Here is a 27,168-nt window from a genome sequence, read left to right as displayed (position 1 = left end):
AAACGTCGAAACGAAGCACGTGAAACATAACACAAGTTGTGCTGAGTTGGTATTTTCAATAGTTCCCTATCTTTTGAAATTTGCAAAAAGATTTGCACATCAGTTCTGGTCTACCACTTTTTTCTTGCTAGTAGTTTCACAAGCAAGGCACCTTACTAGTAAATTTTACTCTACCATCCTAAGATAATACCTGGGATGTAGCAAGTAAGTGCACTCAGCTGTAGTAGAATAGACAAAAGTTTTGGATAAAACCCCACTTGGCTTAATGTGTTTAGCCCTGAAAAAACTTGCACATACATCAGGAACAGGGTACTCCAACAGAAAAAATGGAAGCAACCAGAAGCATGAAATACAGCTCCTTTAAATCCTCAGACTGAAACTTCATACCTGATATATTTAATGTATGAGAATTCCTGGAGGCTATAATAATTTTCTGCTTGCTTCACTGAAGAGTGACAGATCTCTAAAAATGAGGATCTGTGGGCTTTGCATACTAACAGCTAATAGAACTACCTGCAGGAGCAATGGAAAAGGACCCATGGAATTTTATTACAGCATTATCGATGTTTTTTTTCCCCCTATATACTCGAGAAGTGTTTTCTACGAATATTCACACCTAAGAAAATATGCAATGATACTTCTGAAACAAGTCTTGAAACCACCAGTGCTCAATTGTGTTTTATTTCTAACACTTAGCCGTTACAGTATCTGAAACAAAAAGTATCCAAAATAAATAGCTGAAGATGAAGCATCAGAATACTACCGTCTTCGCTACTGTGGTGGCCCCCTTAATCTTTCGTGCTTTTCAGCCTTTACTCTTCAGACTCTCCAGGCCTACGGATATCATCAATCTTCAGAATCATTCTAACGACCTGAGTTGCCAGAGAAATCTGCTGTTTCTTGCCAATCAAGGTTTCTATAACATGCTGCTGCTTCATATCTGCCAGAAAGAAGCAGAAGAATTAGACACCCTGCTCAAAACTAGATGCAACATTTAACCTCACATAGTAATTTCAATGTAATTTTAATGAACGTTTTAAAATTACTGCTCTTGGCCACAGTAGTTGAGATACAATTTGTACAAGCTGGAGTTTTATGTCTTGGATCTTACCAAACATTTTGGAACATGAAGATGCAAAATCTTTTCCTAACTAGGTCTTCCTTAGTGGCAGCTTTTCACCTTTCTACGTTATTTTTGGCAGAGTACAGTTTCCATATACAAATATTAGAGGCATCCTAAGGGCAGAGCAACCACTAAAGAAGTGAAAATTCAAATGCTGTAAAAGCAGAAACACCTAATCAAAGAAAGGTTATGAATTTACAACCCTATGTCTTACATTGCGTCTCAAAATTTACCATCGGTAAACACCTGCAGTATTTAAAGCAGAGCCTGGTCTTGCCTCATTCTGAGTAGCTTCTATTACAGTCACAGAATGGTTGAGGCTGGAAGGGATCACGGGGGGTATCTAGTCCAACCTTCCTGCTCAGGCAGGGTCACCTACAGCACATTGCTCAGGATTGCATTCAGACGGCTCTTGAGTATCTTCCAGGGAAGGAGACTCCACAGCCTCTCTGGACAACCTATTACAACCCTCAGTCACCTTCACAGCAAAGTTGTTCTTCCTCATGTTCAGGTGGAACTTCCTGTGTTTTAGTTCATGCCAATTGCCTCTCACCCTGGTGCCTGGCCCCATCCTCTTGACACCCTCCCTTCAGATTCCCCCTGAGCCTTCTCTTCTCCAGGCTGAACAGGCCCAATTCCCTCAGCCTTTCTTCATACGAGAAACTCTTCAGACCCTTAATCGTTCTAGCAGCCCTTTGCTGGACTCTCTGCAGTAACTCCATGTCTCTCCTCAACTGAGGAGCCCAGAACTGGACACAGTACTCCAGGTGACACCTCACAAGGGCAGAGCAGAAGGGGAGGATAATCTGCTTCAGCATGCTGGCAACACTCCTTTTAATGCAGCCCAAGATATCGTTGGCCACCTTGGTTCACTGCTGGCTTATGGACAACAAGCTGTCCACCAGGACCCCCAGGTCCATCTCCTCAGAGCTACTTTGCAGCACATGAGCCCCCAGCCTGTACTGGCACATGGGGTTATTCCTCCCTAGCAGCAGAACCCTGCCCTTTGCTGAACCTCATTAGCTTCCTCTCTGCCCAACTCTCCAGCCTGTCTAGATCCTTCTGAAGGGCAGCACAGAATATCACATCTGATACTCTGGGGTATCAGCCGCTCCTCCCAGCTGATACGTATTGTCACATATCACCAGCGAATTTGGTAAAGCACTTTTAAGATAAACAATATTGCACCCAGTATTGATCCTTGGGGAACACCACTAGTTACAGGCCTCCAACTAGACTCTGCTGCTGATCACAACCCTCTGAGCTCTGCCATTCAGCCAGTTCTCAATCTACCTCACTGTCCACCCATCCAGCCCGCACTTCCTGAGCTTGCGAGGATGTCATGGGAAGACCTGTACTACAAGGTGGTTGAAGGACGAGTTGAAGACTCATTCTGCCACCAAATAAAGGTTTTCAGGCAATTATACATTTTCTATCTAGCAGACATGCATATATCTGTCCACTTGCATTCCCATTTATTATGACAAGGGGCAAGAGTTCATAACTGAAGTGACATACAGGTTAAAAATACCCCACCAAAACCACAACACAAAAAATCCCCCCTCGAGAGGATTTCTGAAAAAGAAAACCCCATGGTGCTCCTCCTTGTCCACACTGCAGTTCTTACCATTTGTTCCTTTCTGCAAGCAATCAATGCCAAGGGCAGGATTATTTTCTTTCACTTGCCTAGCCCGCACTTCGGTCATAGTTTGTATTGGATTCATACCACTGTTCTCCGAGAGTGCCATGGGAATTACCTCCAGGGCATCTGCAAAAGCTCTCATCGCATACTGCTCCAGAGATGGGCACTAGGGGAAATGAAATTTAAGTTCATACAGCTATTATGAACTCCAATGTTAGCAAAAGCTGATTTTCACATTAGCGACAAAATATATGTCATATGCAGATTTTCTTGGGAATAATATCAACTGAATAAATACCTACTACTTGCAAATTAGAAGCACTTTAAACTGCTCTTATCATAAAATGAAAAAGGCACTGGGAATGACATTTTACAGACGAGAAGGAAAACTTTCGGCATTGGTTATCAACAAACATCAGGAAGTTCTACAACATGTTCTATAACATGTACATTCTGGAAGCTTTTTGAAACTTTTTTTTTTGAATCTCTTAAGACAAACCTAATCTTTATTTTCCCTTCATAAATTAAAGAAAGTTGCAACTGTTCTTTCTTACCTTATCTGCTGCTTCACTGACTGCCAAGGCGCAAGAAATTTCAGCTGCACCACCACCATATACAATACGATTATCACGAACAAGATTCCGAATGACACACAGTGCATCATGGAGAGATCGTTTTGCTTCTTCAATGATCTGGAATTATAAATCAGCATGTATTTTACAACATACGTAACTGAAGGCTATGAAGATGCATTTCCTACCACAGGAGTGGAAACTGTAAATAAATTGTAGGATCTTTTCATGGCTCTAATGCAGCTATGTTATACTACTGCCCAACATAAAACATTAGGACATCCAATGGCTGAGCAGGAATTAAAAACTTCCAACACCTTTTCAGCGTTACTTGTTAAATCTGTAAATTCAAGCAACAAAAACTTACACAAGGTTTTCAATCTTGCCTATTTCCAAGACGTAAAACATGTAAATTTAAATGCCAACATTCTTTTCAGAATACAATTTGTGTCAACTCCCAGCTTCAACAGATGGAGGAAGATTTAATAAGTTATGGTAACCTTTAAAGCAGCATTTTTGCTTTCTTTCAGAACTCTTCAGACTAGAGGTTATGTTCTTTTCTTCCTAAGGTTTTCCCTTGGAGTAGGACTTGACTTACACTAAATACAATTTAACATTAACACTACAACCAAGAATCAGGTTAAGTACATTAGCATTTAAAATGGTCTCATTCGGGAGGTGGTTTGGGCTTTTTTATTTTTCTTAACTAGACTAAATCAGAAATTACATGCCTAAATCTATAATAAAACCCAATCTTCTAAAAATGCTGGTATGTCTTTACCCATAAAAGTGACCCTCCCATGAGAAAAAAGAAATTAAGAGCATCCACAGGTAAAACTACTTCTCTATTTATGAACTATATGATCTAAGAGTAAGAAACAAAGTTTTCATTGAAAAACTTAGGATGTGAATCTAGTAAGTGATTTCTAACACAGTCATGACTGCCTACAACCCTCCTTCCCTTCTATTTGGCCACACTGCAAGGAAAATTTAGAGAAATACAAGAAGAGTTAACATGCTTTTTAAAGAAACTACACATTCTGCAATGTACGTATCAAACATTTGTAACAAACCAAGCATCTCACCATTTTATTTCCTCCTCTAATGAAAATGGTCACAGCTCTGGAATTCTGACACTGTTCAATGACAAGCATCCTGTCTTTGGTTGTTCCAAAGGAGATCTCTCGGACGATACCCGCAAAACCCAGTTTCTCTGCTGTGAGTTCACAGAAGCGAGGAACGATGCGGCCTCCAGTTGCAATGGCAATTAACTGAAGTCAAACAACCATCGGTTATTTTGAGAAGGCTTTTCAATTGCCTTTTTCATAACATAAAACTAGTGGGAGAGAATCTGTCAAATGCCTACTCCAAAAGGTTATCTTCCCATCACTTCAAAGTATTTCAGGTGATGTCTTGTTTCTGCAAACAGCGAGACTAAAAAGCAGAAACATTCCTAGCCAATATGCATACACTCCTATTGTACACCATAATCCCATTCATTGTAGGTTCTTCCCACAGATTCCCTACGGTTTTTCTCCAATACCTACCCAGGCACATAATTACACAGTTCTACCCAGAAAGCCTGAACTTATTTGTTACAGCACATTACTTAAGAAATGTTTGAGAACTGGTGCAGAGCCCAAGTTTAGAAGATTTTACTTACTTCTATTTCAGCTCCACCAACCCAACGAACAGCAGGCAGCTCATTCTGGAGCAGCAAGTGATTTGCCTCATCATCAAAACCCCACTGGCAAATAGCGAGGTTTGCACCAGTGTCTTTTATCTGAAAGCAACACACAACATCAATCTCCTTATCAGAACTAACACAGTAATGAAAAACAATCTCTTCATGATTTTAATTCTCCTAATTTTCTCCTAAGTCCGAAGAAGAACTATCTGGCATACATAGAAATCAAAGTAAATTTCAAACCAGTGTGGCACCTCTTTCTTACATAAATTTAACTTTTGATATTATTGGTTGTATGTTGCCTCCTACCAGGATTATCAGCTCATTTACAGAAACACAACAATGCTTATGCTATTTTGTGTAAAGGCCATGAAAGATGCAGAAAACAAAGAAACAATCTTACCTGTTTCACCATCTCTTCAAACTTCTCCTTTTCATATTTCTGCAGTGCCTTGTAATCTTCCACAGATGTGACATCAAGCTTATGCTTAGTTTTAGGCTTAGGTGGTTCGAATGGACAAGTAAGGATTGCAATTTTAGCATCTTTAAGCTCCTGTAGAATTTAAAAAGACCAAAATGGAATTAAAAAAAAAAAAAGTAAAAAAAAGTTGAGTTTTGACCTCAGTAACACCTCTTTCTTGTATCTGCAAAACACACAGACATGTATAAAAATAAAGGGCAAGAGGAAACTCAAAAATCATTTGACTTATTCTAAACTGAAACTAACTATACCTAACTAAGTCTTTCAGAAATCTCTAGCCCACCTAGAACAAATTCCTCAGCTTGGAGACACTCTTTAAGCCCATAACAATTTAGCTTTTTATAGTTAAAAAACCCAAAAAACCCCAAAAATACAAACAGAAAAACACTCCAGTGAAACCATTATTTGCCCAATCCACCGTGACTTCTAGAAGTACTACATACTCATCTTCACAACCACCTTTTATGCACTACGTGACTGATATTTTCCATCAGTCTTCCTTTTTATAGGATAAACAGTGTCAACTGCTAGAAATGTCAACTGCTAGAAATGTATTTTAGAATAGTCGAAATTTAAAGTTGCCTCCATCTTTCCTCAAGTATGCTGCCCAAAGACTTGGAAACCTTACCTACATTAAATATAATAGAAAGAGAGCTTCCGGGTGTTCCAAACAGGATGAGGCAACTCATAAAGCTTACGAAGCATTTCTTGATACTGAGTTGCATTAAGCATCTTAAGCATATTACACATTATGGATGATTATTTCTGCTTCAACATAGAACTGAGCACCTGTCATACGCTGCACTTGCCCATACAGTGATTCCCTCCTGCCGCTTCCCCCCCCCCCCATTTCTCAAGACTGTTGTAAATTTACCTTGGTCTTTTCCAACAGGAAAAATTTAATGCTCCTCTCCCCTTCCTCTGTTGACATATGGTTCAAAAAACAAGCCAAACCACAACACTGCTTAAATACTTAAGAAATGCTAGGACAGCCTTAGAAGTGGGCTAGACAATCTCATTTAACCATTACAGATGAGAGACACGAACAAGGACATCACTTACCTTAGGCATCTGGGGATGACTGAAATCTTTATCCACAATCACTCCTTTAACCAACTGTGTATCTTCCAGTCTACCACCCACTTTGCCTTGTACTTTGATCAGCTCAAAATCAACATCTTTACGTTCCATATCTGCTACTGTCAGTACAGCATTTACAGCAATTTCTGCCATTTGTCTGTGACAGCGGTTAACTCTAGGTTTAAAAAAAACATACAGTAAAGTTGCATTACATTTCCAGTTTGGAAAAAAAGAGCTATTCTATCAATCTTGAACAGGAAAACTATCACTATAGCTAACAACTGTTACACAGTACAGGGGGTCTTGCTTATTTGTTCACAAAAACAAAGGTGCTTAATACGGCAGAAACCAGAACACACAGTATGGTTTGTCTAAGTAGTCTTTGTGGACATAGTCTGTAGATACAGATTTGAAAGAAGCAAGGAGAATTTGTTAAGAAACATTCAAGTCTCAGAAACCACAAACCACCATTAAGAAGACAGCTCTGCAAAAGAAGCCCTTACAATGCCTGAATTTATACACACTTAGAACCTATAATAAAATACGCAGTTATGGAACAATCTGACAAACTTTTTTTTTTTAATTAGGAAAAAAACCCAAACTCGATTTTTGAAATAAAACACATAATTATTTTTAAAAGGTCTGCCTTACTCTCGGAATTCACTATGACGAAGAAATCTGGAATCACCAGGTTAGAATGAAATTGATTTTGCAGCTCTTTAACTGCATAAAATTGACCCTTTAGAGAAAAAGATGCACAATTTTTTATCCTGAGACATAAGTCCATTGAGAAATTAGCCAAAATCAAACATAAAAGAGCCTTCAGCAGCCACTCCAATAACACAAACAATTTAATAAATCATTAAAACACTGGGATTTCTCCTTTCAACTTGAAGTGTTTTTAATGGAAAGCGATATATTTTTCTGAAGTTTGTGTGACTTACACTTTAGAGCCTAAGGTTGTCTTTGCTGTCTGGATCAGAGGTTCAATGTTCTGTGGATCAACTGTAAAGCTGTCACTGATTTTGTCTAGATGTTCAATGGCAATGCGGGCTGCCTGCTCGTAACCGTCTGCTATCCTGATGGGGTGAATACCACGATCCAGCAATTGCTCAGCCTGTTCCAATAATGCTCCAGCCAGAACTATAAAACAAGATTTTAAAAATAACATTTACTCTTCCACAGGTCAAAGCATCAGCTTTAATACATTATCCAAAGATTAAAGAGTACACCTTCTGATTCTTACTGTAGTATTTTAACAGTTCAAGCTTTCCTGAATGACAAAATAACCCTAAACAACCCCGGATTTGCTACGCTTAGAAAGAAAACTGCATTCTCTTACACCAAAAAGAAGCATGGGCACCACTGCAGGACAGGTAGAAGGTTATGGCAGAAAACCATCAAGAAAAATTTTGAAAGTACAAAGAGGACTCTCTACGCTAACTTAAAATGCAACCACAAAAGTGCCTTTCTTATCACAAGGCCCTAATACAAGAACTGACAAGAATACCAAAGTAGTAAATACTCTAAAAATGTTCTAAAGAAAAGCTACTGTTACTTCACACAAAATTTCTTAAAACAACTAAATAAGCTTGAGTTTAAAGCTGGAAAAGCTAAGTTAAATTCAAAACCTTGTCTTACCAACAACTCCAGTAGTTCCATCCCCAATCTCATCATCTTGAGACTTAGACAGCTCCACCATAAGTTTGGCTATCTGGTGGTCCACGTCCATCATATTCAGGATGGTAGCACCATCATTTGTCACAGTCACCTCACCATCTTTGTCCACCATCATTTTATCCAAGCCTAAAAACATATTCAAAGCATGAAAGAAAATCTAGAAAATCCACCAAAAAAATACTTATGCTTAAGGAAGCATTAAAATTATTATTACCATTGGGCCCAAGGGATGTTCTCAGAGTACTTGCTACAGCCTTTGCTGCCATTATGTGAGACTATAAAACAAAGGAGAAATAAGTCAAATCATAATCATGCTCCCAAAATCATAATATTAAGCTAAGAAAAATACAAGGAGAAGCTAGTAACGCAAATTTTGTAATTTAACTGACAAAAACTAATTATGACTGGAAAAAAAGCTAATATATGTGTATTGTTTTTATGTCAGAAACACTTTTTGTGCCTTTTCTTGCTCCGCTTGCACTTGCACCGCTATAGCATGCCACAGCACATCAGGTAAAACGACAGCCCCGAAGCCAAAAGCGGGGAAACAACAGAAGCAAGCAAGGCAAGCTTCAGACAGGGGAAGGGAGGGGGGATCTAAAGGAGGCGGCTGCGGGAGCCTCCCTGCCCGCGGCGCGCAGGAGGCGCTGGGAGGGGCGCGCCGAAACTAGAGGACGACGGACCCCGCAGCCACGCAGCGCGCGAGGCGCTCACGCCACGGAGACCTCACACACCCCGCGCCGCGGGCGGCGGATTCGCAGCCCCGGGGCGCTGCCTTCCCTGCCCCCTCCCCTCCCCTCCCCTCCCCCACCCGCGAGCCCGGGCCAGACTTGGGGCACCCTGCCTGTGACATGAGACAAAAGACAAGAGCGGCACCGCCGCGTCCCACCGAGCTCCATCCTCCCGCCGAGACCTAACGGCGCCCGCTCCCCGCCCCTCACCGCGGCGTGGCGCCCAGCGAGGGCCCGCGGACGGATCGGCGGCCCCGGCCCGCTCACCTTGAGAGCCTCGAGCCCCATAAGGCGCGTCTTCCGCTCCTGGTCCTTGAGGATGAGGAAGGGGCGCCCATACTCATCAAACGCCAAAGTCCCCATGGCCGACATGGCTGCCGCTGCCGCTCCCGCACACCGGGCAAGCACGAGCCGGACGCACGCCGCGCCGTGACGCAGCACGCTCACCCGCGCGTTGCTCCGCGCCTGCGCGGCCGGTAGCTGCGCGACATATTTGTCGGGCGGGACCTATATGGCGCCTCCAGCGGACCTTTCTGGAAGCGTTGGGAACTGGAGTGCTCGCGGCCCCGCTCCCCAGCGGCGGGAAGGGAAGGGAAGGGAAGCGAGGGGGCGGGCCGGGGGGTTATGCTATGTGAAGGAGAATAGGGAAGCCGAGCGCGGGGGCAGCGGGTGGCGCTGGGTGGCACCGTGAACGCGAAGCGGTAGGGGCAGGCACACGGCGGAAGAGTGGGTGCGCGCCGCTCCTCCCTGAGCCGCCATCAGAAAGGGTTCGGTCCCTCTCCCCCCGCCTGGCGCGGTGGTATTGCCCTGCCCTACACATATGGCCGGCTGAGAGGGGCGCCGTGTTGTTGCTGAGGCAGCTCTGTGGTGGGTTGGTTGGTAGAGGCGGTGTTGTGCTGTGGAGAAAAGCTACTTCTGGGGGGAAGAACCGTGACTACTTTGGGACGTTTCCCTGGCCACGGGCTCCTGAGCTGTCCATGGCGAGGGGATCTTTCCCCGCGCTGCCCCAGAGCTGTTCCCGGGTGCGCCGCTCCCCGGCTGGGTGGGAGGAACAACGGGCTTACGTGGAAACTCTTTTATGCCTTGAAAAATAATGCTTTAGCCTCTGAAAAGCAGTAATAGTAACGTTTTCCCTAGAGTCTCGGCATCACCCAAAGGGGTATAAGTTGTTGGGTTTTTTTTTTTCCCCCCGATATCCCAATACTGCTTTGTCTTAAGCACATATTAAAGCTATTAGAGAAAATACTTTTTAATGTCTCTCTCTAGGTGTGATGTCTAAGGTGGTAGCAAGTGAGAGCCACGCAGCAGCCCTGCAAGAAGATTGCAAGGGCGGGTCAAGAAGGAGGAGCTGGGGGCTGTTGGCCACTGCTGGTGTTGGTGGGACCTTGGTGGCTCTCTATGCTGTGGTCACCCCCTTCGTGACCCCGGCACTGAGGAAAGTGTGCCTGCCCTTTGTTCCTGCAACTTCCACCCAGATCCAGAACGTGCTGAGAATGTTAGAAAACAGAAGTGGCTCCCTAGTTGACATTGGTAGCGGGGATGGCCGTATTGTAAGTCATGGATATCGCTTTCCTTTTATACTGCCTCTCAAAAAAGTGTCTCATGCTCCAGCCATGGCTGCTGTTGTTTTCTCATATTTATGAATGTCTTGTCTTTGGCATCCAGTGTTTTTGTCTGAGCCTTAGGAAAAGGTCAAAGCTGAGAAGGGTTTACATTCTGTTTAGGCGAGTAGGCAGTATTTTTTGCTCCAGTCTTGCCTGCAGCTTGACGACGTAGGGTATAAAGTGATGAACTCATCCTTGTTTGCTTTGTGTTCACGTGAAAAGACGCAGTGGAAGTATTGGTACTGTGATTGTCAAAGAGCTGTGATTCCGTGTAAGTTTATAGCTGCAGCATGTGAGGTTTTGAGATTAAATAGCACTTTGCTTTTGGAGCTGCAGCTGTATGCTTATTGTATAAAGGTGATAGAGGAACACAGGAGAATGAGAGATGAGTGGTGGATTGCATAAATAACAATCCTGGTATCATTAGTACTGTATTCTTCACACCTTTGTGCGGTGCTGACTGCCCCGCTTCAAAAATCAATGTGAAACTAGGATAATTGCCAAGAGAAATGGTGAGAATCACTAAAGAGACACAAAGTGATACTGTACTTCCAAGATTTTGTCTGAACTCTGATTTGGAAAGGTGGTGGTGAGGCTGTAATAGAGAGTGGTGTGGGGTTTTTTTTTGTAGTTGTGATGTTTTGTGTGCCATAACCATCTGTTTCAAGTCGGTTTTAGCAACAGGATGGTGCATGGAGTGGATTTTTGGTGGAAATGAGTAAGTTCTTGAATGCTGCCTTTGTCCATAGTTCATGTGAATGAATCAACCCTTTTTTCAACACTAAAAAATTTGATTTGGAAATCCAAATCTGTGAAAGTGGCTTAGAAGGAATTGTGCCCAAGTAGAAAACAGAGAAAAGCACGTAGGTATATGAGCTGCAGTTTTTGATGCCCTCTCTGCTCAGCAGTCTGGCTGTTGACACACTCATCTGAGACATCTAATTGAATAGGCACTGTGTGTTTAATTCTGATTTATATATATTATGTCTATATTTATATTTGTGTATGTGTGCCTCAATGGAGCCTGAAGACTACTTGGAGAGCCAGGCCTAAAACTGAATACTTGGTGTTGCCTTAATGCATCTGTCGTAAAAAAAGCTGAGCTTCTGTTCAGGTGTTTTTAAATAGTTGGTGCTTAGGTGTGATCAGTGGATAAATATGACCATATTTTTATTTCCAAGCTTGGTAAAAATGTCAGATTCTTCTAGTATATTTGCACATGCTGTGTGCATGATGGAAGATGCACTATTTTAATATTGTGCAACACACTGTCCAGGTAATGCTGTTTGAGATGTATACTTCCTGGTTTCACCTTGCCTGTTCTGTAATTCGTAGTTCATCAGGCTTATCCTGGTGAGAATTCGGCAGTAGCCTTTTAAATTATGTCTTAAACCTTAATTCTAGAAACTGCTGCCTTTTTCTATTCTAATTTTTTTTTTTCTTTTTCTAAAAATTCAGTAAGTTTTGATCTTGTTTGAAGACACTCACTTGCAATACAGCTTAACAATTCTAAATTTTAGGGTCTAATTTAGAGGAATGTCTTTAAAAATCTATTTATCTGAATTACCTTTTGCCTTTTAAAATGATATAGGAAGCTTAGAACTGGATGAAAGCTCTACTATGAGATTCATATGTGGGGTTTCTTTCAAATTTTTTTATCGTACATTTAAATTTTTGACTCTTTTTTTAATGTAGGTCACCAGTTTATTTTCATGCTCTTTCTATTGGTGGGTCATTTTGTCTCTGATTCAGGGGTCTCTCAAGTGCCTACCCATCACTGCTTTTCCAATAAGTTAAGTAGTCTCATTTGGAGCATTTCTGTTTCTGTATTTCACTGTTCTCTCTATGGCCAATTTCAGTATTCAAACTCCAAGGTAGTGTCATGAATATGTTGAATTAAACTTTCATGCAAATCGTAGACATAATACAGGCTTATAGCTTTGTCTTGTGAATGTTTAAGTGGTTCAGTTTGCTTATGTGAATGTATCTATTAATTTCAGTGGGACTAGTCATAATATTAAAATGTAGTTTGAGTTTTTGTTCGCTATACTGCTAATCTGTTGGGGGTTAAAATCTATATGAAACACAACAGTGCATTCCTTTGATTTATATTGTAAATAAAACTATGTGTGAATACACTTTCTCTGTTTGTAAGTGAAGATTTATTTTCTTCCTTGTAGGTGATAGCAGCTGCAAAAATGGGTTTCAAAGCTGTTGGTTATGAATTAAATCCCTGGCTAGTCTGGTACTCTAGATACCGTGCCTGGAGAGATGGGGTACATCAGAACACCAGGTTTTATATTTCAGACTTATGGAAGGTAGGTGGTGGAGTATGTAAGAATAAATCTGGGGTATTTGAGAGATTTCCGTAATTTGGAAATACTTTCTTGAAAGAAGCAGAACACTGACTGGCCACAAGATGCTGTACTGGGCTTTGAGAAGAGTAGTCGCGCCTGTAGAGACTAGACTCACAGCACACTCTCTGCTGGTTTTGTGCTTTGGTCAAGTGCTGTCCTTTTTCAGTACAGGCTCCTTGAACGTACTATGTCATGATTGTGCCTGATGAATGATGTGGGGTGCTGTAATGTCATGTGTCACTGAGACATGTACCCCCATGGTACTGTGGGGTCAGTAACAAGACTTTATTCACCTAATGTGCTTGGCAAGTTCTTACAGCTAGCTAACATTTAACAAAAGGGAGGTGGTCAAACTTCAAACATACATCATTTTAACGTATACAGGAGTTGTGGAAAAACTCAGCCATGCGTAAAATCGTGTTCTAAATTAATACTTTCTGTGCTACTAGAATTAGTGCCATATTCTTGGCCAGGCAGCAAAAGCTTTTTGCTATTCAGTAATATAAAGTTGTCTATTTAGAAATTTTTGTGATGAAAAGGTGATACAGGATATCCTTCCTTTTTGGTCTAAATCCCTGCTGAAGGGAGTGCAGCTAGAGGGATTAGGGCAAAGAATGGTGAGAGCTTCTCCAAATACAAATGCCATTTTCATCAAGACTTGTTCTCAAATTTTATTTTAGGTTTCTTTTTCGCATTATACGAATGTTGTTGTCTTTGGGGTGCCTCAAATGGTAAGTTTTTTTGCATTGTTTAATTATTTTAATACGGAGGCGTTCAGTGTTAGTACATTTATCTGCAAAATGAACCAACCTGCAGAATGTCAAAGGAAGTTAGTACTAATATTTTGATACTTCCTTCCTTGTTGCTTATTAATGTCCATGGTGAAACCTGATAAAACTTGTGACTGTATGCAGGCTGGAGCTCTGAAAATAGACGTGTTTTTTTAAGGAGTATTTTCTGTCCATTAGTTCATAACCAAAATGAAAACTGATGTGCTCAAGTTGCTTGGGGGAAAGGTGATAGATTGATTCTTGACAATTTTAGTTTTTCATACTGAAAAAGTGAGGAGCTATTGCAGGGAGAGGATGGAATGGGAAATTGGCTACAGCTTATTTTTGGGAACCTTCTTAGAGGAGAGTATTGAATTTTGCACATATTCTCCAAAAACCAGATCACCTCAATTAGGCCATCAGTGGGTATATTGTAATAATCCCTTGCCCATGTTAGGCTGTGAAGGTTTAGAAATACTTCAAGTATAATTGCTTAGAGTACAAGTCCACAAATTCTTTGCCTTTTAGGAAGGCTTTATAGCCTATGTTCATCGTATCCCTGGGGAAAAAGCGTTCTTCAAAACTGGTGTGGTAACTGAGTTGCAGTGACTGCTTTAGTGATATATTCAATAAATTCGGTCAGACTTCACACTCACTTTGGCTTTTGGCTTGATCTAGTTGTTTTTTTTACTAGAAAAGAGGAAAATTTCTTAAATATTGAAAATATTCTTGGTACTTTGATTTATTATTGGAATCTTCTATATAGGTTGAATGCAGGTGGAGGAATGAAACAGAAATACCCTATAAATGTTTTTGTCTTGCTTCTTCCTCTGCTAAGGCAAATGTGGGATGAAATAAGTAAGGAGCTTTATGCTATACTGTATAATGTACTCTGCTAATATTTCTGTAGTAGTAACAGAAAGATGCAACAAGAAGCATAATAGAGCTTCACTATTCTCTGGTTTTTCTTCAACAGCATTGGAATTAGATACCTACTTCAGATTCAAATTGTTACACATGTTGGAAACTGAAGTGGAAATAGTTATTTTTTTTATCCCTACTTTTGTGGTGGCATATTGGTGGGAACCGTCCTGCTACTTGTGCTACAGATGTTGCCAGGTTTGGATGTTAGGTGCTGTCCAGCTTGAGTTCCGGGAGGGGGCAGTATAAATATTTGAATTTGCAGTCAGAAGTTCTGCAGTTGCACTGAGGGGAAAAGTGCAGGTGAAGAAAGAGATTTCACTAAACTAGAAATAAACAAGTGCCCTGGGAAAATGTGAGTAAGCCTAGCAGAAATGCTGGCTTAACTTTAAATGTAATAGTATAAAGTGGGATAAATTAGTAACAGCTATGACAGAAAGAGTAGCTCTAGGGCTCAGAATAACTTCAGTAAATTCAGTACACACTGGGCTAAGTTCTTTCAATAAAAATACTGTCATAAATGTGACAGATCCAAACATATGAGCTACTGCATTTCCTGAGCATTTATTTGCTCGTGATCCCCTTCAAATTTACTTTGGAAATTGTGAATGCTTAGCCTCCTGAATGACTGAATTGATTTTCTGGAAACTTTAATGCATTTTTTTCTTTTTTACTGAGGGCAAAAGATCTCTTCAGCTTTTTTAATAATACTGGTCTGATTTGATGCTGCCAAGCAGTGCTTTTATTTCATATCCAAGATTTGGTTACAGAACGTGGAGTTATTTATCTTCAGGGAAAACTAAGACCTTGTTCTTATGAAAGAACGGGGAAAGGTGTGTTTATGAGTAATTGCAGAGTCTTTTACTTGTTCAGGGTGGGATGACAGAAATCTTATCAGGTGTGCTTGTTCTCAGGTTCTCTGTATTTTAACTGATTGTATACTGTACAAAAGGTTTACTAAGCTGTGTATCTATGTAGACATACAAAAAGCTCCCCAGCCTGGCTTGATAAAAAATACAGTACAATTATAACACCTAATGTTACTGATAGATTTTGCTTAAAAACTAGTTTGACTGTTCGGTTGAAGGGTATGATTCCTTTTGGCTGAGCTGTTAATGATGTTTTATAATTTGAGCTGATATAGGCATACAGTGTCACTAATTTTCATAATTACTCATTAAAAAAAATAGACTATGTCCATATTTGTAATTTCTGTAATAACTTAGTCTTTCCTTTTCTGGAGTCTCAGGTTGGTTTGAGATACCAAAGTGGGCTTATTTTCCTGGTTTGTTTAAGGTGCAGTAGCAAAAATGTTTAAAAATATCTGCCATATGGCCAGAGGTAACTCTCTGATATATTAGATCTATGACTATAATTTTCCTAAAATATTCCACTGTAAGCTTAAATGTAGCTATAATAGGATGTGACATCAAAGGCACGCTCTGTGTGTATGTGATAGTGGAAGCTATCTGCAGCCTTGGGAAATACATTTTCTTCAGTCAGTCTTGTTTTCTAATAATGTTCTGTTGTTTTTCTTTTTGTGAAATTTTCATGTCTTGTGTCCTTTGTGACTTAATTAATCTGTATTTGTAAATAATTACTGTCCTTTTAACCTTTTGATATCATGACATAACATTTAGATATCAAGTAAATAGACTTTTACATGTAATAGAAGTAACCTGTGGAGCTTGCTGCTGTTATTACTCCCCGAGATAGATATATTATGTAAGAAATAAAGGAATTCCAAATGGATGTGCACTGAGCAGATTAAACATAATGTCAGATTTTTCCAAAGGACAAAAATGGCTAAATCTATCAAGTTTTTTCCTTTTTTTTTCCCTTTCTCCTTTTTTCTCCCCTCTCCCCCTCCCCCCCCAATCATTATCTGGGATGGGAAAGAAATTTCTTTGAAGTCTAGATGTGTTAATTCATTTCTCACTTAATCCATAGCAGAATTTGTAAAGTAATTATTGGAGGTGGAGTATCTGACTGGGAAGGATGTTGCTCTTTTCTGGGAGAGTAGTGATATTTCCCTTGACTTTCATATCTGCTCATTTTTTGCAAATGGAGAAAAGCTAGATTGTAGGTCTTCAACCAACGGGAGCTGTGTAGTGGTATTTTGACACAGTCTCCAAGAACATCCTTCTTTCTGAATTGGGGAGGTATGGAGTTCATGGATGGACTGTTCAGTGGATGGCTCAATGTTCAGATGAAGATCAGTCATGAGTGGTGTCCTTCAGGACTCGTTATTAGGACCAGTACTATTTAATATCTTTATCAATGACACAGCAGGATCAGTTGCACCCTCAGCAAGCTGAGTGGTGCAGTTGACACACCTGAGGGATGGGATGTGATCCAGAGGGACCTGGACAAGCTCCATAAGTGGGCCCGTGTGAACCTCATGAGGTTCAACAAGGCCAAGTGCAAGGTCCTGCGCCTGGGCTGGGGCAACCCCTGGTATCGATAGAGGCTGGGGATGAAGGGATTGAGAGCAGCCCTGCAGTGAAGGACGTGGGTGTACTGGTGGATGGAAAGCTGGCAGTGTGTGCTCACAGCCCAGAAAACCAACCGTGTCGTGGGCTGCATCAAAAGGAGTGTGACCAGCAGATTGAAGGAGGTGATCCTGCCCCTCTATTTTGCTTTGATGAGACCCCAACCTGGAGTACTCTGTCTAGCTCTGAGGTCCCTAACATAAGAAGGACGTGGACCTGCTTGAGCAGTCCAGAGGAGGGCCACAAAAATGATCAGAGGGATGGAACACCTCTCCTACAAAGAAAGGGTGAGAGACTTATGGTTGTTCAGCCTGTAGAAGAGAGGGCTCCAGGGAGACCTTATAGTTGCCTTCCAGTACCTAGAAGGGGGCTTATGAAAAAGATGGGGACAAAGTTTTTAATATGGTCTGTAGTGACAGGACAATGGTTTTGGAATGGTTTTAAACTGAAAGAGGGTAGATTTAGATTAGATATGAGGAATAATTGTTTTACAATGAGGGTGGTGAAACACTGGAACAGGTTTCTTAGAGAGGTGGTAGATGCCCCATCTTCTGGAGACATTCAGGGCCATGCTGGATGTGGTTCTGAGCAACCTGGTCTAGTGGAAGATGTCCCTGCTTGTTGCAGGGGGGTTGGAACTAGATAACTGTTAAAGGTCCCTTCCAACCCAAACTATTATATAATTCTATATGCTGTTTCATACAGTACAGCTGCAGGAACTTACATGCATATATTAACAGGCTGGACGCAACAAAACTCAATTTCAATAGTATTAAACATACCAGTACTTTACCATACAGTGGCAGCAGCATGTTTGCTTTGGGTTGTTGGCCATATGATGTTTTTAGTGTCCCAGAATATGTCTTGGGGTTAGACTGGAAATTATGAGATATATTGGCCTTTGAGCATCACACGAAAGTTCATGTGACTTGGGGTATCATAAATTCTTCTCTCTACAGAGAATCCCACTGAAGAGAATGATGAACTGGGACATGCAAAGTCTTAATTTGTGGTGTGGTTGTCTAAGGGCTTATCTGTGGTTTTTTGATTGAATTTTTAGAACTTAGAGCTACAGTTTTCTTGATCTCGCCAATCAGGGCACAATAACCATTTTCTAGTTTCAGATATTCTTTGTCAATGCATCAAAGGCAAAACGTATATCATGAATACTTTCCTAAATTTCTTTTCCAGAAATCCTTCAAACGTTGGACTTCTCTTAAATACTTGAACTAGATTCTAAAGAGAATGTGTCTGGTTTTTACTGCTTCTGAAAGCTTTTTCTTGTTATTCAACAGATGCCACAGTTGGAGAAGAAGCTGGAAGAAGAGCTGGAAAGTAATGCCAGAATTATTGCCTGTCGTTTTCCTTTCCCTTGCTGGATCCCAGATCATACTACTGGAGAGGGAATAGACACTGTGTGGGCCTATGATTTGAAACATTCCAGAGGATGTGAAACAAAAAGATTAGAAATTTCACCAGAGACAGAATCCTAAAAATTTAATTTGTTTTTGTGCTGAAATTTTTGGCTTTGAGTTCACCTTTTAAAGATAAGAATGAATAGAGCCCCAGGGTATGGAGATACACAGTCACTAAAATAAATTAAATACACTGGTTATCTGAAAGCAGACAAAGTTTAGTGAAAGGTGTAGCTAAATGGCTTAATATAGTTAGTAAGAATTATGAGAAAGTTTTATAGAAGTGGAAAACTTTAATATGGAAAATGGGATAAAACATGGTTCACTACTGTTAAGAGGAATATAGATGTACTAGTTAAGATGCTCAAATTGGTGAACTTAATACATGCGTTCTTTTTGAGCCTATGTCACATTTGTTATTGGTATTGGAAGCGGCGTGCAAGCGGCTTCTGAAATGAGCTGTGGTTTCCAAATGTCTGTTACGTGTGCTGAGTAGGCATAAAGCTGAATACATCAAACTGATGCAGATTGAGTGTGATGATGATACCAATGTTTTGCACCTCAGCCTTGAATGTGTACTTTTTAAAGTTGAATATGAGATAAGCAAATATGATGAGTTGCTTATTCATTAACACAAGTGCAGCCCTTGATGTGTTTTTATTTAACTTGTGATGTGAAGATGAAACTGCAGAAATGTGTTTTTGCTGAACACTTATTGGTATAAATCTTTGCAAATGATCATGATTTTTCCTAACCTTTCTGATTTAGGAAGGTTTTCAGAAGTCACCTACTTGGCAGTGAAGTTTCACCACTTCTGTGCTTGCAAACCTTGGATAAAGTGTAGGCGGGAGCTGCTTACTTGAATGTGTAATAAAGACTGTCTCTGATTCTAGGGCTAGTTGGTCTGGCTAGCTTGGTTAAATCTGATTAGACCTCATTTAATTTATAGGGAGATGGGAAAGGACATTTTCAGTCAGGCTTCTTTTCCCCTTTACTTTTCTGTGCCATCTGATGAGATCTAAGAAACCCGTGGCTTTGCTGCATGGCTTTTCCTTGGAAGGTGAGGCAAGTTCTCCCTGTGTCTTTGCTGGTTTGGAGTGAGGTACTACTGCTACTTCTGTGACATTTTCCTTTTCTAACATGGTTACAGCACTCTTATATTTTGTCAGTCTGCTTACTTGGTCTGTGTTTTGGTTCCCAGGTAAAATTTTACTGTTTTCACCTTTTAAAAATCAGTCAAAGTTCCTGGCCCCAGTTAACGTATAGACTGTTAAGCAGTGACTATGTAAGTTTGTCAGACCTTTGCGTATATGATACCCATAGAATGAAGCTAAAACAGGCTAAGGAATTGCCACCTGTCAAGTAAAATTACTTCAGGACAAGAGAAGTGCTGAGATCCTACAATTTCAGGTAAATACAAAGCCTGTAACATTTTATTAGGCATTGGGAAGGCATGTTTGCTGGACTATAGTGTCTGACTTGAAGAGAAGTTAGGTGTTATTTGGGATGTGTGGTCTACAGTTATACCTGTACCCAGGCTTTTTATTCTTGGTGGGAGTGAAGGAGTAAGAAGAATCTAAAATACAAATCTACACTGAGGAGCAGTAAAATGTTTTTGTCCTGATATTTTATACAAAGCAGGAGAAGAAAGGGGCAAATGTATCTGCTCTGGAGTTTGCAAAGGAGAGCTGATTTCAGCCTTGCATGGCAAAGCACAGCTGTAAGCGTGGAGACTATGTGCTAAAGAATGCTGATTTCTGGTAAGCAGTCTTTTACAGCCTTTCACTGAAGTGTAATGTAGTGCACCTTGTGGAACTACACTGAACGCTTTCTACTATGATTTAAGTGTTATGATTATTACACAGTGACAGGACAGGGCTACAGCGACATGTCTAACATGGCTGAATGTACTTTAATATCTCAAGGCTGTAAAACTGAAACCTCAGACAAAGGAAATCTGAAATTATTTCTCTTGGGGGGGGAAAAACATACAAAGGGGAAATAAGCTAATTATGCAGAGTTCTTCCTCAAATGATTATAAAGGAGGAGACAGAAGAGTTTGATCAAGTGAATTGTGACTCATCGGCAGTGCAGTGCTCTGACCCAGGTTTCCACAGCCTGCTTTCATGAAAGTTAGTTTGCAGGGAACGAAGCAAATATTTTTCTGCTGTGTTTGACTATATATTTGTCTATTGCGTTATCATTTGCCTGTTAAAAGGTAAAACTGAATTTCTCAATTCTGCCCATGGGAGAGGCTTTGGGGTATGTAATTCTTAGTTCCCACCTATCACTCCAGAAATATTTGTTGAGGAGGGCAATATAGAATTAATGATGTGATGGCCTGAGCTTTGGGTGCACTAAGTACTGTCCTCACAGCAAGGAAAGATGTATGAATGCTTTTAAAGTAAGGCAGAGGGCTGTTTCTTGCTCTGGCCATTTTCTTTCAGGGGTCTACACTGACATAGACAGTGGTTTGAAGATTCAGAATTCCTTATTACATAAGAAAATGTCCAGTATTTCCTGTTTTCATGGTGGGAGTGTGAAATGGAAAGCAAATTGCTCTAATTTACACGGAAGGGGAGGGGGGAGCTGGGAAAGCATTTTCTTGTCATGTCCTCCATTTTTATATCACTTGCTATGTTCATTTGATAGTTTACAAGATTAAATACTTAACTGTGACTTCAGTTATCACTGAATGGATTATTATGTTGATACAGTTCCAATTGCTAGGGTAGTGTATTACGATTTCATTGATATACTACTACAGAGTACAAATTTATTTCTTCTGAAAACCAGGAAAGCCTTAGAGAACTGGCTTAATCAAATTATAGCGTAGGGCTGAAGCCAGTAGAAGGAAATGCAAGATGTGCATGCTGTTCAATACCAAAGTAATTCAGGTATACAGAAAAACCTATAGTTTATCTTTGTTTACGTCTTCTAGTAGAATCCCTCACCTCTTGGGAATTACTTGTTTTATTCCTTCCTTGCCCTGCCAGATCTTAGCAAAACTAGTTGCTACATTGCTGAATAAGTAATACTTTCCTGAAATAATGTAGAATTTGATCTGTTTGAAAATAATGCAAGTCAGAGTTCTCCGAGAGTCAAACTTTCAATGTTTTTTTTGTTCTTTTTTGCATTGAGACATATTATGTCCCCACAGGCTTTGTGATGCAAGATCAGTTGTACCAATGTGGCATCTGAGTGCTACAATTCAAATTTTGTAGTTTCCCATTTTGCACAAATTGGCTTTCTTGAGAGAGAGAGAGGGGTACGGCTACAAGAGAGGCGTTTGATATGCAAGTTGCTTGGTGTTCTGCACAGTCACTGCAGCTACACAGCAACCTTAACCAAGGTTGTCCAGATTTGTTTGTGAAATGTGCACATATTTTGTGAGCTTTAGGCACTTCTCTATTACTGGCTATATTGAAGTTCTTGATTTATCCTCTGGTCTGATTATATGCTACCACTTAATCTAATGTTGCTCCAACTAAGTTAATCTCCTGTCTCTGAGCTGCTATTTGTTTCTGACTCATGAGCTGTAGCCAGGTAAGACAGTACAGAATCAGGTTTAAAGTAAAGTATCACATTTCATACTCACGTATGAGTATGGTCTGTGAGGAAAAAAGGTTCCAAAGCGCAGGCTTTGGGAAAGTCACCTTTAATGAAGGATGCAGCTTGGGAGATGACAGAGATCTCCTGAACTCTGCATAAATATTTTAAGAAGGACTTGAGATTTGCTTTTCTCATGTATGTGTACTTTAAAATATTTTACCACAGTAATACCACTCTAAGATCTACAGAAGTAAGCAGAGGTAGCATTTGTTTATCTTCTTATGTTTTGAGCTATGGGAGAAAAGGGGCCATAGGATTCCCTTCCTCAAGTGTGGCAGTTTGAACTATTTCAGAAGCAGTTTAACAGACTCGCATATCAGCTGTGTGTATTTCTCACTGTGATGAGCATGCCATGACGCAGCAATGGGTTCATGTGTAATACCATTACACTGGAATGAAAACTAGTTATTGATAGATCACCTCATACTTCTGTAGTTTTACTTTTCATGATGGTTTACAAATACTGAAGCATTTGTTCAAGAAAGGACATGAATTCCTCAAAATCATGGTTGAAGGAGGCAGCTTAACATTAGATTTAATACCAACAAAATCTTTCGGTCAGCTATTTTTCTTTTACATTTGCCAAATTTGTGCTTCTCTAGTTTTACAATGTAGCCCCAACTTGTTTCTCAGAAGTAACATAAGTTTGTTCTAGAAAACTTCTTGAGTTCTTGACAGGACACTGTGGCACCTATGTTTAATTTAAAAAACACCCTTGAGTGAGCTGCACAATTAATATTTTCAGTATTTCTGTTTGAATGATAAACTTCCTATTCATCCTTGTGTGCTTCACTGAGGGAGACTGATACATGGATAGTTAAATTTTTTTATTCTTTTTCTGAACTGTTCTTATTTCAGTGTGGGGTTTTTTTTTCGTATTGTCTTTTTACAATTTGAGTGTTCGACTTCATAAATTCATCAAATCTTCTGTTTTGCTGTATTTCCTTTTTTTTTTTTTTTTTTCTTCCGTGTAAACTAGCTCCCCTTTTTTTTCAGCAACTTTGCAGGAAGACTGAATTTGTCAAGGAATGTCTTTTTTCTCTTCAATGTTTTAACATGTATTTAACTAACCTCCTTGATTTATTTAGGTGTCTGTATGCTGACACAGCATGACTTTTGTTTCCAGTAAATGAAAGAAAAACATCCACCCATATGGTATTTAGACTGAAAAATAGCCTCAGTCTACAACAATTCTGACTATTTAGTAGTTTTAAGTACTTAATTTCACATTTTTATTGTATTTCATCACCTGGCAAATGAATACAGGCCTTTTATCCATTCAGTAGTTCTTTGGATTGGGGTTATTTGTTCAGGTGGGAATTTTGCTGATTTCTTTTTCTTAGTATAATGTTGGGGTTTCTATTAGAGGCTTTGGTTGAAATGTCAGACTGATGTTTTTCCTGCGAATTGCTGTGTAGTCCTTGGAAAAAATCACTGTAATACAATCCAGTGAACCACTAGCATTGATGAAAATTAAATAAAACCTGCTTACCAGCAAATGTGCAGGGATATTTTTCAGCTTATTGTATGTGTTGTGGTTTTTAAAAATAAAGTAGGTTTTTGAAGACCCATATAAAGCTTGTGACATAAAGTTTTGAAGTGAGCAGAGGTCTTTACAAGGTCAGAAGCAGTAAATTCATGGCTTTCAACCTGAGGTTTGTGGTTACCTTCTGAGGAATCCACAAAAAGTAATTTGAAAAGCAGATCTGCTATCAGTAGGTTTATATTTGCTCCTCGTGATTGTGTCCTTCCATTGGCAAAATTTTAATATGTCTGAAATGATCAATTTTGAATCCCTGATCTAAAAGTATGGGTTTACATAAGACAGTAGCTAAATGGAAATGAGTTTAACAAAGTGAGGCGTTCTTGGTTTTTTCCTTCTTTCTGTTGTTGCTTGCATGGGCTGTTGAGCCTTGACCCTGTGCAGTGTACAAATGTATGAGTCTGTGTCACAGAAGCACAGAATGGTTTGGGTTGGAAGGGACCTTAAAGATCATCTAGTTCTAACCCCCTGCCATGGCCAGGGACACCTCCCACTAGACCAGGTTGCTCAAACAGCTGATGCTCAGTGGGCAGATGTAAGCAATGAGCCCATCTGTGGTTTAGAGGATGGCACGTGGTTTAGAGCTGGGGCCTTGTCCTGCAGAGCCAAGACCTGACTTGTCTGGTGCCTCTTCTGGTAAGCATGAAACTTTGTATTTCGCTATGTGAGAGCAGCCACATGGTTTTGCACGTTCCCATTGCATCCTAATAACTTAATAATTCTAGCTTTTTAGTTAATCTATGATAAATGTGGTTTAAGGGTCTGAGGGTTTTTTTGGTGTGTTTGGTTTTTTTTGTTTGTTTGTTTGTTTTGTTGTTTTGTTTTGGGGTATTTTTGTTTGGTTGGTTTTTTTAGGAACTACTTAAACATGACATTTACATTTTCAAAGCAGCTGATCAGCTGCCACTGAAGCCTGTCTAAATAGCTGACGGACCCTATGAAACTCCTTAATGCTGTAATGTCTGCAGATGCCCATGCCAGAGCTCTGGTTCAGATGAGCAGAAATGTGCCTCGCTCTTGCTAAGCTCTCTTGATTTGCTGACTGAAAATGAATGTGTGAGGGGAGGATACAAAATGAATGTTAAAAACTTGAAGATCATTGTGGGAGCAAAAAATGAGTGGTATGGGATATAGCCAAAATCTCAGGGGCCTTCTCTGCTGCTATCACTCTAGCCCCTAAGATTTCATGCTGTCTTTTTTCTTCCCCTAAGATTATGTAGCTGCTCTTGAAAGTATACTCCTTTTTCTCCTTCCCATTGTTTTTTCAAGCGCTTTGGAGTGTACACAAATAAAAATAATTTATATGTCCCATTCTGTAAATTCGTTTCAGGACTCTCATCATCTGTGTTTGTGTATATTTTATTGCTGCTTCCTTTTTTTTTTTCCTCAGCACACATAGAAGCCAGATTTACACTCCTGACTGCCTTTCTGCTCAATGCATAAATAAGCTTTGTGGGTGTGATCAATACCAATTAAGTTTATTTGGAAACAGAGATCTCGCACTGAAGCAATTCTAAAAAGATTTTGAGCAGGAATGGGACTAGTGATGCTCATGATGTGAAACTACTAATGTTACTTAGTGATAGGTATGGTAGAGCCTCTTGCCATTGAGGTCCTTTTAATTCCAGTTGTCAGTCCGATGTGTTAAGCAAAGCCAGGGAACGAAGGACTGGTAGCAAAGCAGCAGTGTTGTGTGGTAGCTTAAAAGAAACATATTTTCTAACAGTATAATCAGAGGCTGCCTTCCCCACAAAAAACCCCCAAACCAATGAGGCCAACCTTTAGAGTGACAACATTACAGATTTAAAATGGAGACTACATTGATCACTCTTAGAAAATTCTAATATGAAAAAAGTTGCCAACTTCAGCAGCTGAGTATTGTTTACGAGAGTGTGTGAAGTATAATGTAGTCAGATCCAGGCTGACTTAATGAATAGTTTAAGTTTCTTAGAAAAAGTTAGCAGTTCTTGTGACATGCAATTAGGTTGTTTGCTTACTCTAATAAAAGTGCAGATCAAACACCACTCTTCTCAGGATTATTTGTCTACTGCATGAAAATTAGGTAGTCTGTGGGCTTTTCAGGAAACCTGGATGCTGGATCTTTCATGAGGCTTTGTCTATAGCTGTTTTCATGCTTGTCTGTACCTTGAGTGATTGTGAATATCAGATGATTTGAGGGGGAACTTTTACCCGCCTGTGTGATACTTACAAGCGTAAGGACAAATCAGAAGTTGAGGCATACCTTCAATCCCTTTCAGGATAACAATGATACAGCTTCCTTGTTAGGGTGCTCCTAGTGGTGCTGAATCCAAGGATGCTGGAGCTCAAGCTCCACAGCAAATAACCCAATCAAAAACATTGCGCATCACTTGGCGTTTATTGTTGTTAGCAACCACCTCCTCCCTGGTCACTACCTCCCACACAAAATAAACAGGACGCCCCTAACCTCATTCATCAGGATGTGTTCTTTGGTTTTCAGCTGCTGGTACAGATGACTGCATGACTTTCCAGCTTTGTCTAGGCTGTGGGCCTAGCAAGGCCTTCCCAACTTACATTTCGGTGTAAGCAGGCTCAATGTTAGCTTCAGCTGTCTCAGTCAAGGATCTGCCTAAGAAATCCTCGTAGTGTCGGAAGGCACTGAAACAAGCAGGCTTTGGGTGCTGAAGACTTCCTGGAGCTTGCTGTCTTAGCACGATGGGACACAGCATCAACATTTTTGGCAAGCTTTTATAAAGACTGCTTTAGCTCTGCTGAATTTGATCTCTTCGCTGATTCAGGAACTCTGTGAAGTGGAAGATAAATTCACTCCAGTTTTCCCTCAGCCTAATAGCAATAGAACATCATTCTTTAGTTTTACACTGCTGTTTGTTTCTGGTACAGCCTAATCTTTCCTTCACTGGGAGGGAAAAACCTAACACCAGAGTCCTTCCTCTCCAGCACAAACTTGAGAGCAAGGCTCTTTAACTGAGGGTCTTCCCCTTTGGAAAGTCAGCAGCACAAAGATCCTTACCAGAAGCGTTGGGAAGACTTTTCAAATTCTTGTTGCTGATGCAGATGCTATTTGTCAGGACCACTAGTAGGAACAGCTTGGTTTTCCACCAAGACTTGGTATAATTACCTATGGCTTAAGGTTAGTTCAAGCTGCTTGATATTGGGTCTGGTGTGGAGGCTTGGATTAGCAGGCCTCTCTGCCTTTTTGGAGAAGATCAAGAATCAAGTTTTATTCCTTACAGTAGCATGATTTCTTTTATATGTCAGTAACAACATCATAATATATTCATATAATGAAAATGAGAATAATCTTCTGATACTAATACTCTGGCAATAGACTAAGCAGAGTGCTACTCAATGGAGATTTTTTTTGGAGTTGGATAAGGAGACACAAGTCTGTTCTCCCTTCAGTAAGCATGTGTTGTTCCTACTAACTTTGAGGAAATTTATTTGCATGTGTTAAAAAA

At 40.2% G+C, this 27,168-nt stretch overlaps 2 protein-coding genes across 4 annotated transcripts; one reads left to right on the top strand and one right to left on the bottom strand.

Moving 5' to 3' along the window:
• Positions 1-650: 650 nt before the first annotated feature.
• On the bottom strand, positions 651-9,555 carry CCT5 (chaperonin containing TCP1 subunit 5). 2 transcript variants are annotated; one of them, XM_030484792.1, is made up of 11 exons: positions 9,264-9,475; positions 8,480-8,540; positions 8,227-8,391; positions 7,530-7,728; positions 6,568-6,760; positions 5,428-5,577; positions 5,001-5,120; positions 4,423-4,608; positions 3,320-3,457; positions 2,751-2,931; positions 651-940 (listed from the first exon to the last, which is right to left on the bottom strand). In XM_030484792.1, the coding sequence occupies exons 1-11, from the start codon at positions 9,366-9,368 to the stop codon at positions 813-815; spliced, it is 1,626 nt and encodes a 541-aa protein (XP_030340652.1). In that variant the 5' UTR covers positions 9,369-9,475; the 3' UTR covers positions 651-812. The 2 variants fall into 2 exon arrangements, with proteins under 2 accessions (XP_030340652.1, XP_030340645.1); XM_030484785.1 differs by lacking the exon at positions 651-940 and having other exon boundaries at positions 2,562-2,931; positions 9,264-9,555.
• ATPSCKMT (ATP synthase c subunit lysine N-methyltransferase) lies at positions 9,459-27,168 on the top strand. Of its 2 annotated transcripts, none has more exons than XM_030484803.1 (5): positions 9,459-9,583; positions 10,263-10,546; positions 12,781-12,918; positions 13,638-13,688; positions 18,436-27,168. In XM_030484803.1, the coding sequence occupies exons 1-5, from the start codon at positions 9,508-9,510 to the stop codon at positions 18,631-18,633; spliced, it is 747 nt and encodes a 248-aa protein (XP_030340663.1). In that variant the 5' UTR covers positions 9,459-9,507; the 3' UTR covers positions 18,634-27,168. The 2 variants fall into 2 exon arrangements, with proteins under 2 accessions (XP_030340663.1, XP_030340673.1); XM_030484813.1 differs by lacking the exon at positions 9,459-9,583 and adding an exon at positions 9,846-9,863.

Source organism: Strigops habroptila, chromosome 1 (genome assembly GCF_004027225.2).
Source record: "Strigops habroptila isolate Jane chromosome 1, bStrHab1.2.pri, whole genome shotgun sequence".
Classification (NCBI taxonomy): Eukaryota; Metazoa; Chordata; class Aves; order Psittaciformes; family Psittacidae; genus Strigops; species Strigops habroptila.
Note: the sequence above shows the minus strand (reverse complement) of the source record. Positions and strands in the feature narration are given on the sequence as shown.

What these genes read in the sequence shown, in the direction of transcription:
- CCT5 (XM_030484785.1), bottom strand. Translation starts at nt 9,368, where the DNA reads ATGTCGGCCATGGGGACTTTGGCGTTTGATGAGTATGGGCGCCCCTTC. An exon ending in GTCATCCCCAGATGCCTAAG is followed by an intron (nt 5,578 to 6,567) that starts GTAAGTGATGTC and finishes TAAATTCTACAG; the next exon opens with GAGCTTAAAGATGCTAAAAT. An exon ending in TTGGTGGAGCTGAAATAGAA is followed by an intron (nt 4,609 to 5,000) that starts GTAAGTAAAATC and finishes GTTTGACTTCAG; the next exon opens with TTAATTGCCATTGCAACTGG.
- ATPSCKMT (XM_030484803.1), top strand. Translation starts at nt 9,508, where the DNA reads ATGGCGCCTCCAGCGGACCTTTCTGGAAGCGTTGGGAACTGGAGTGCT. An exon ending in CGCTCCCCAGCGGCGGGAAG is followed by an intron (nt 9,584 to 10,262) that starts GGAAGGGAAGGG and finishes GTCTCTCTCTAG; the next exon opens with GTGTGATGTCTAAGGTGGTA. An exon ending in ATATTTCAGACTTATGGAAG is followed by an intron (nt 12,919 to 13,637) that starts GTAGGTGGTGGA and finishes ATTTTATTTTAG; the next exon opens with GTTTCTTTTTCGCATTATAC.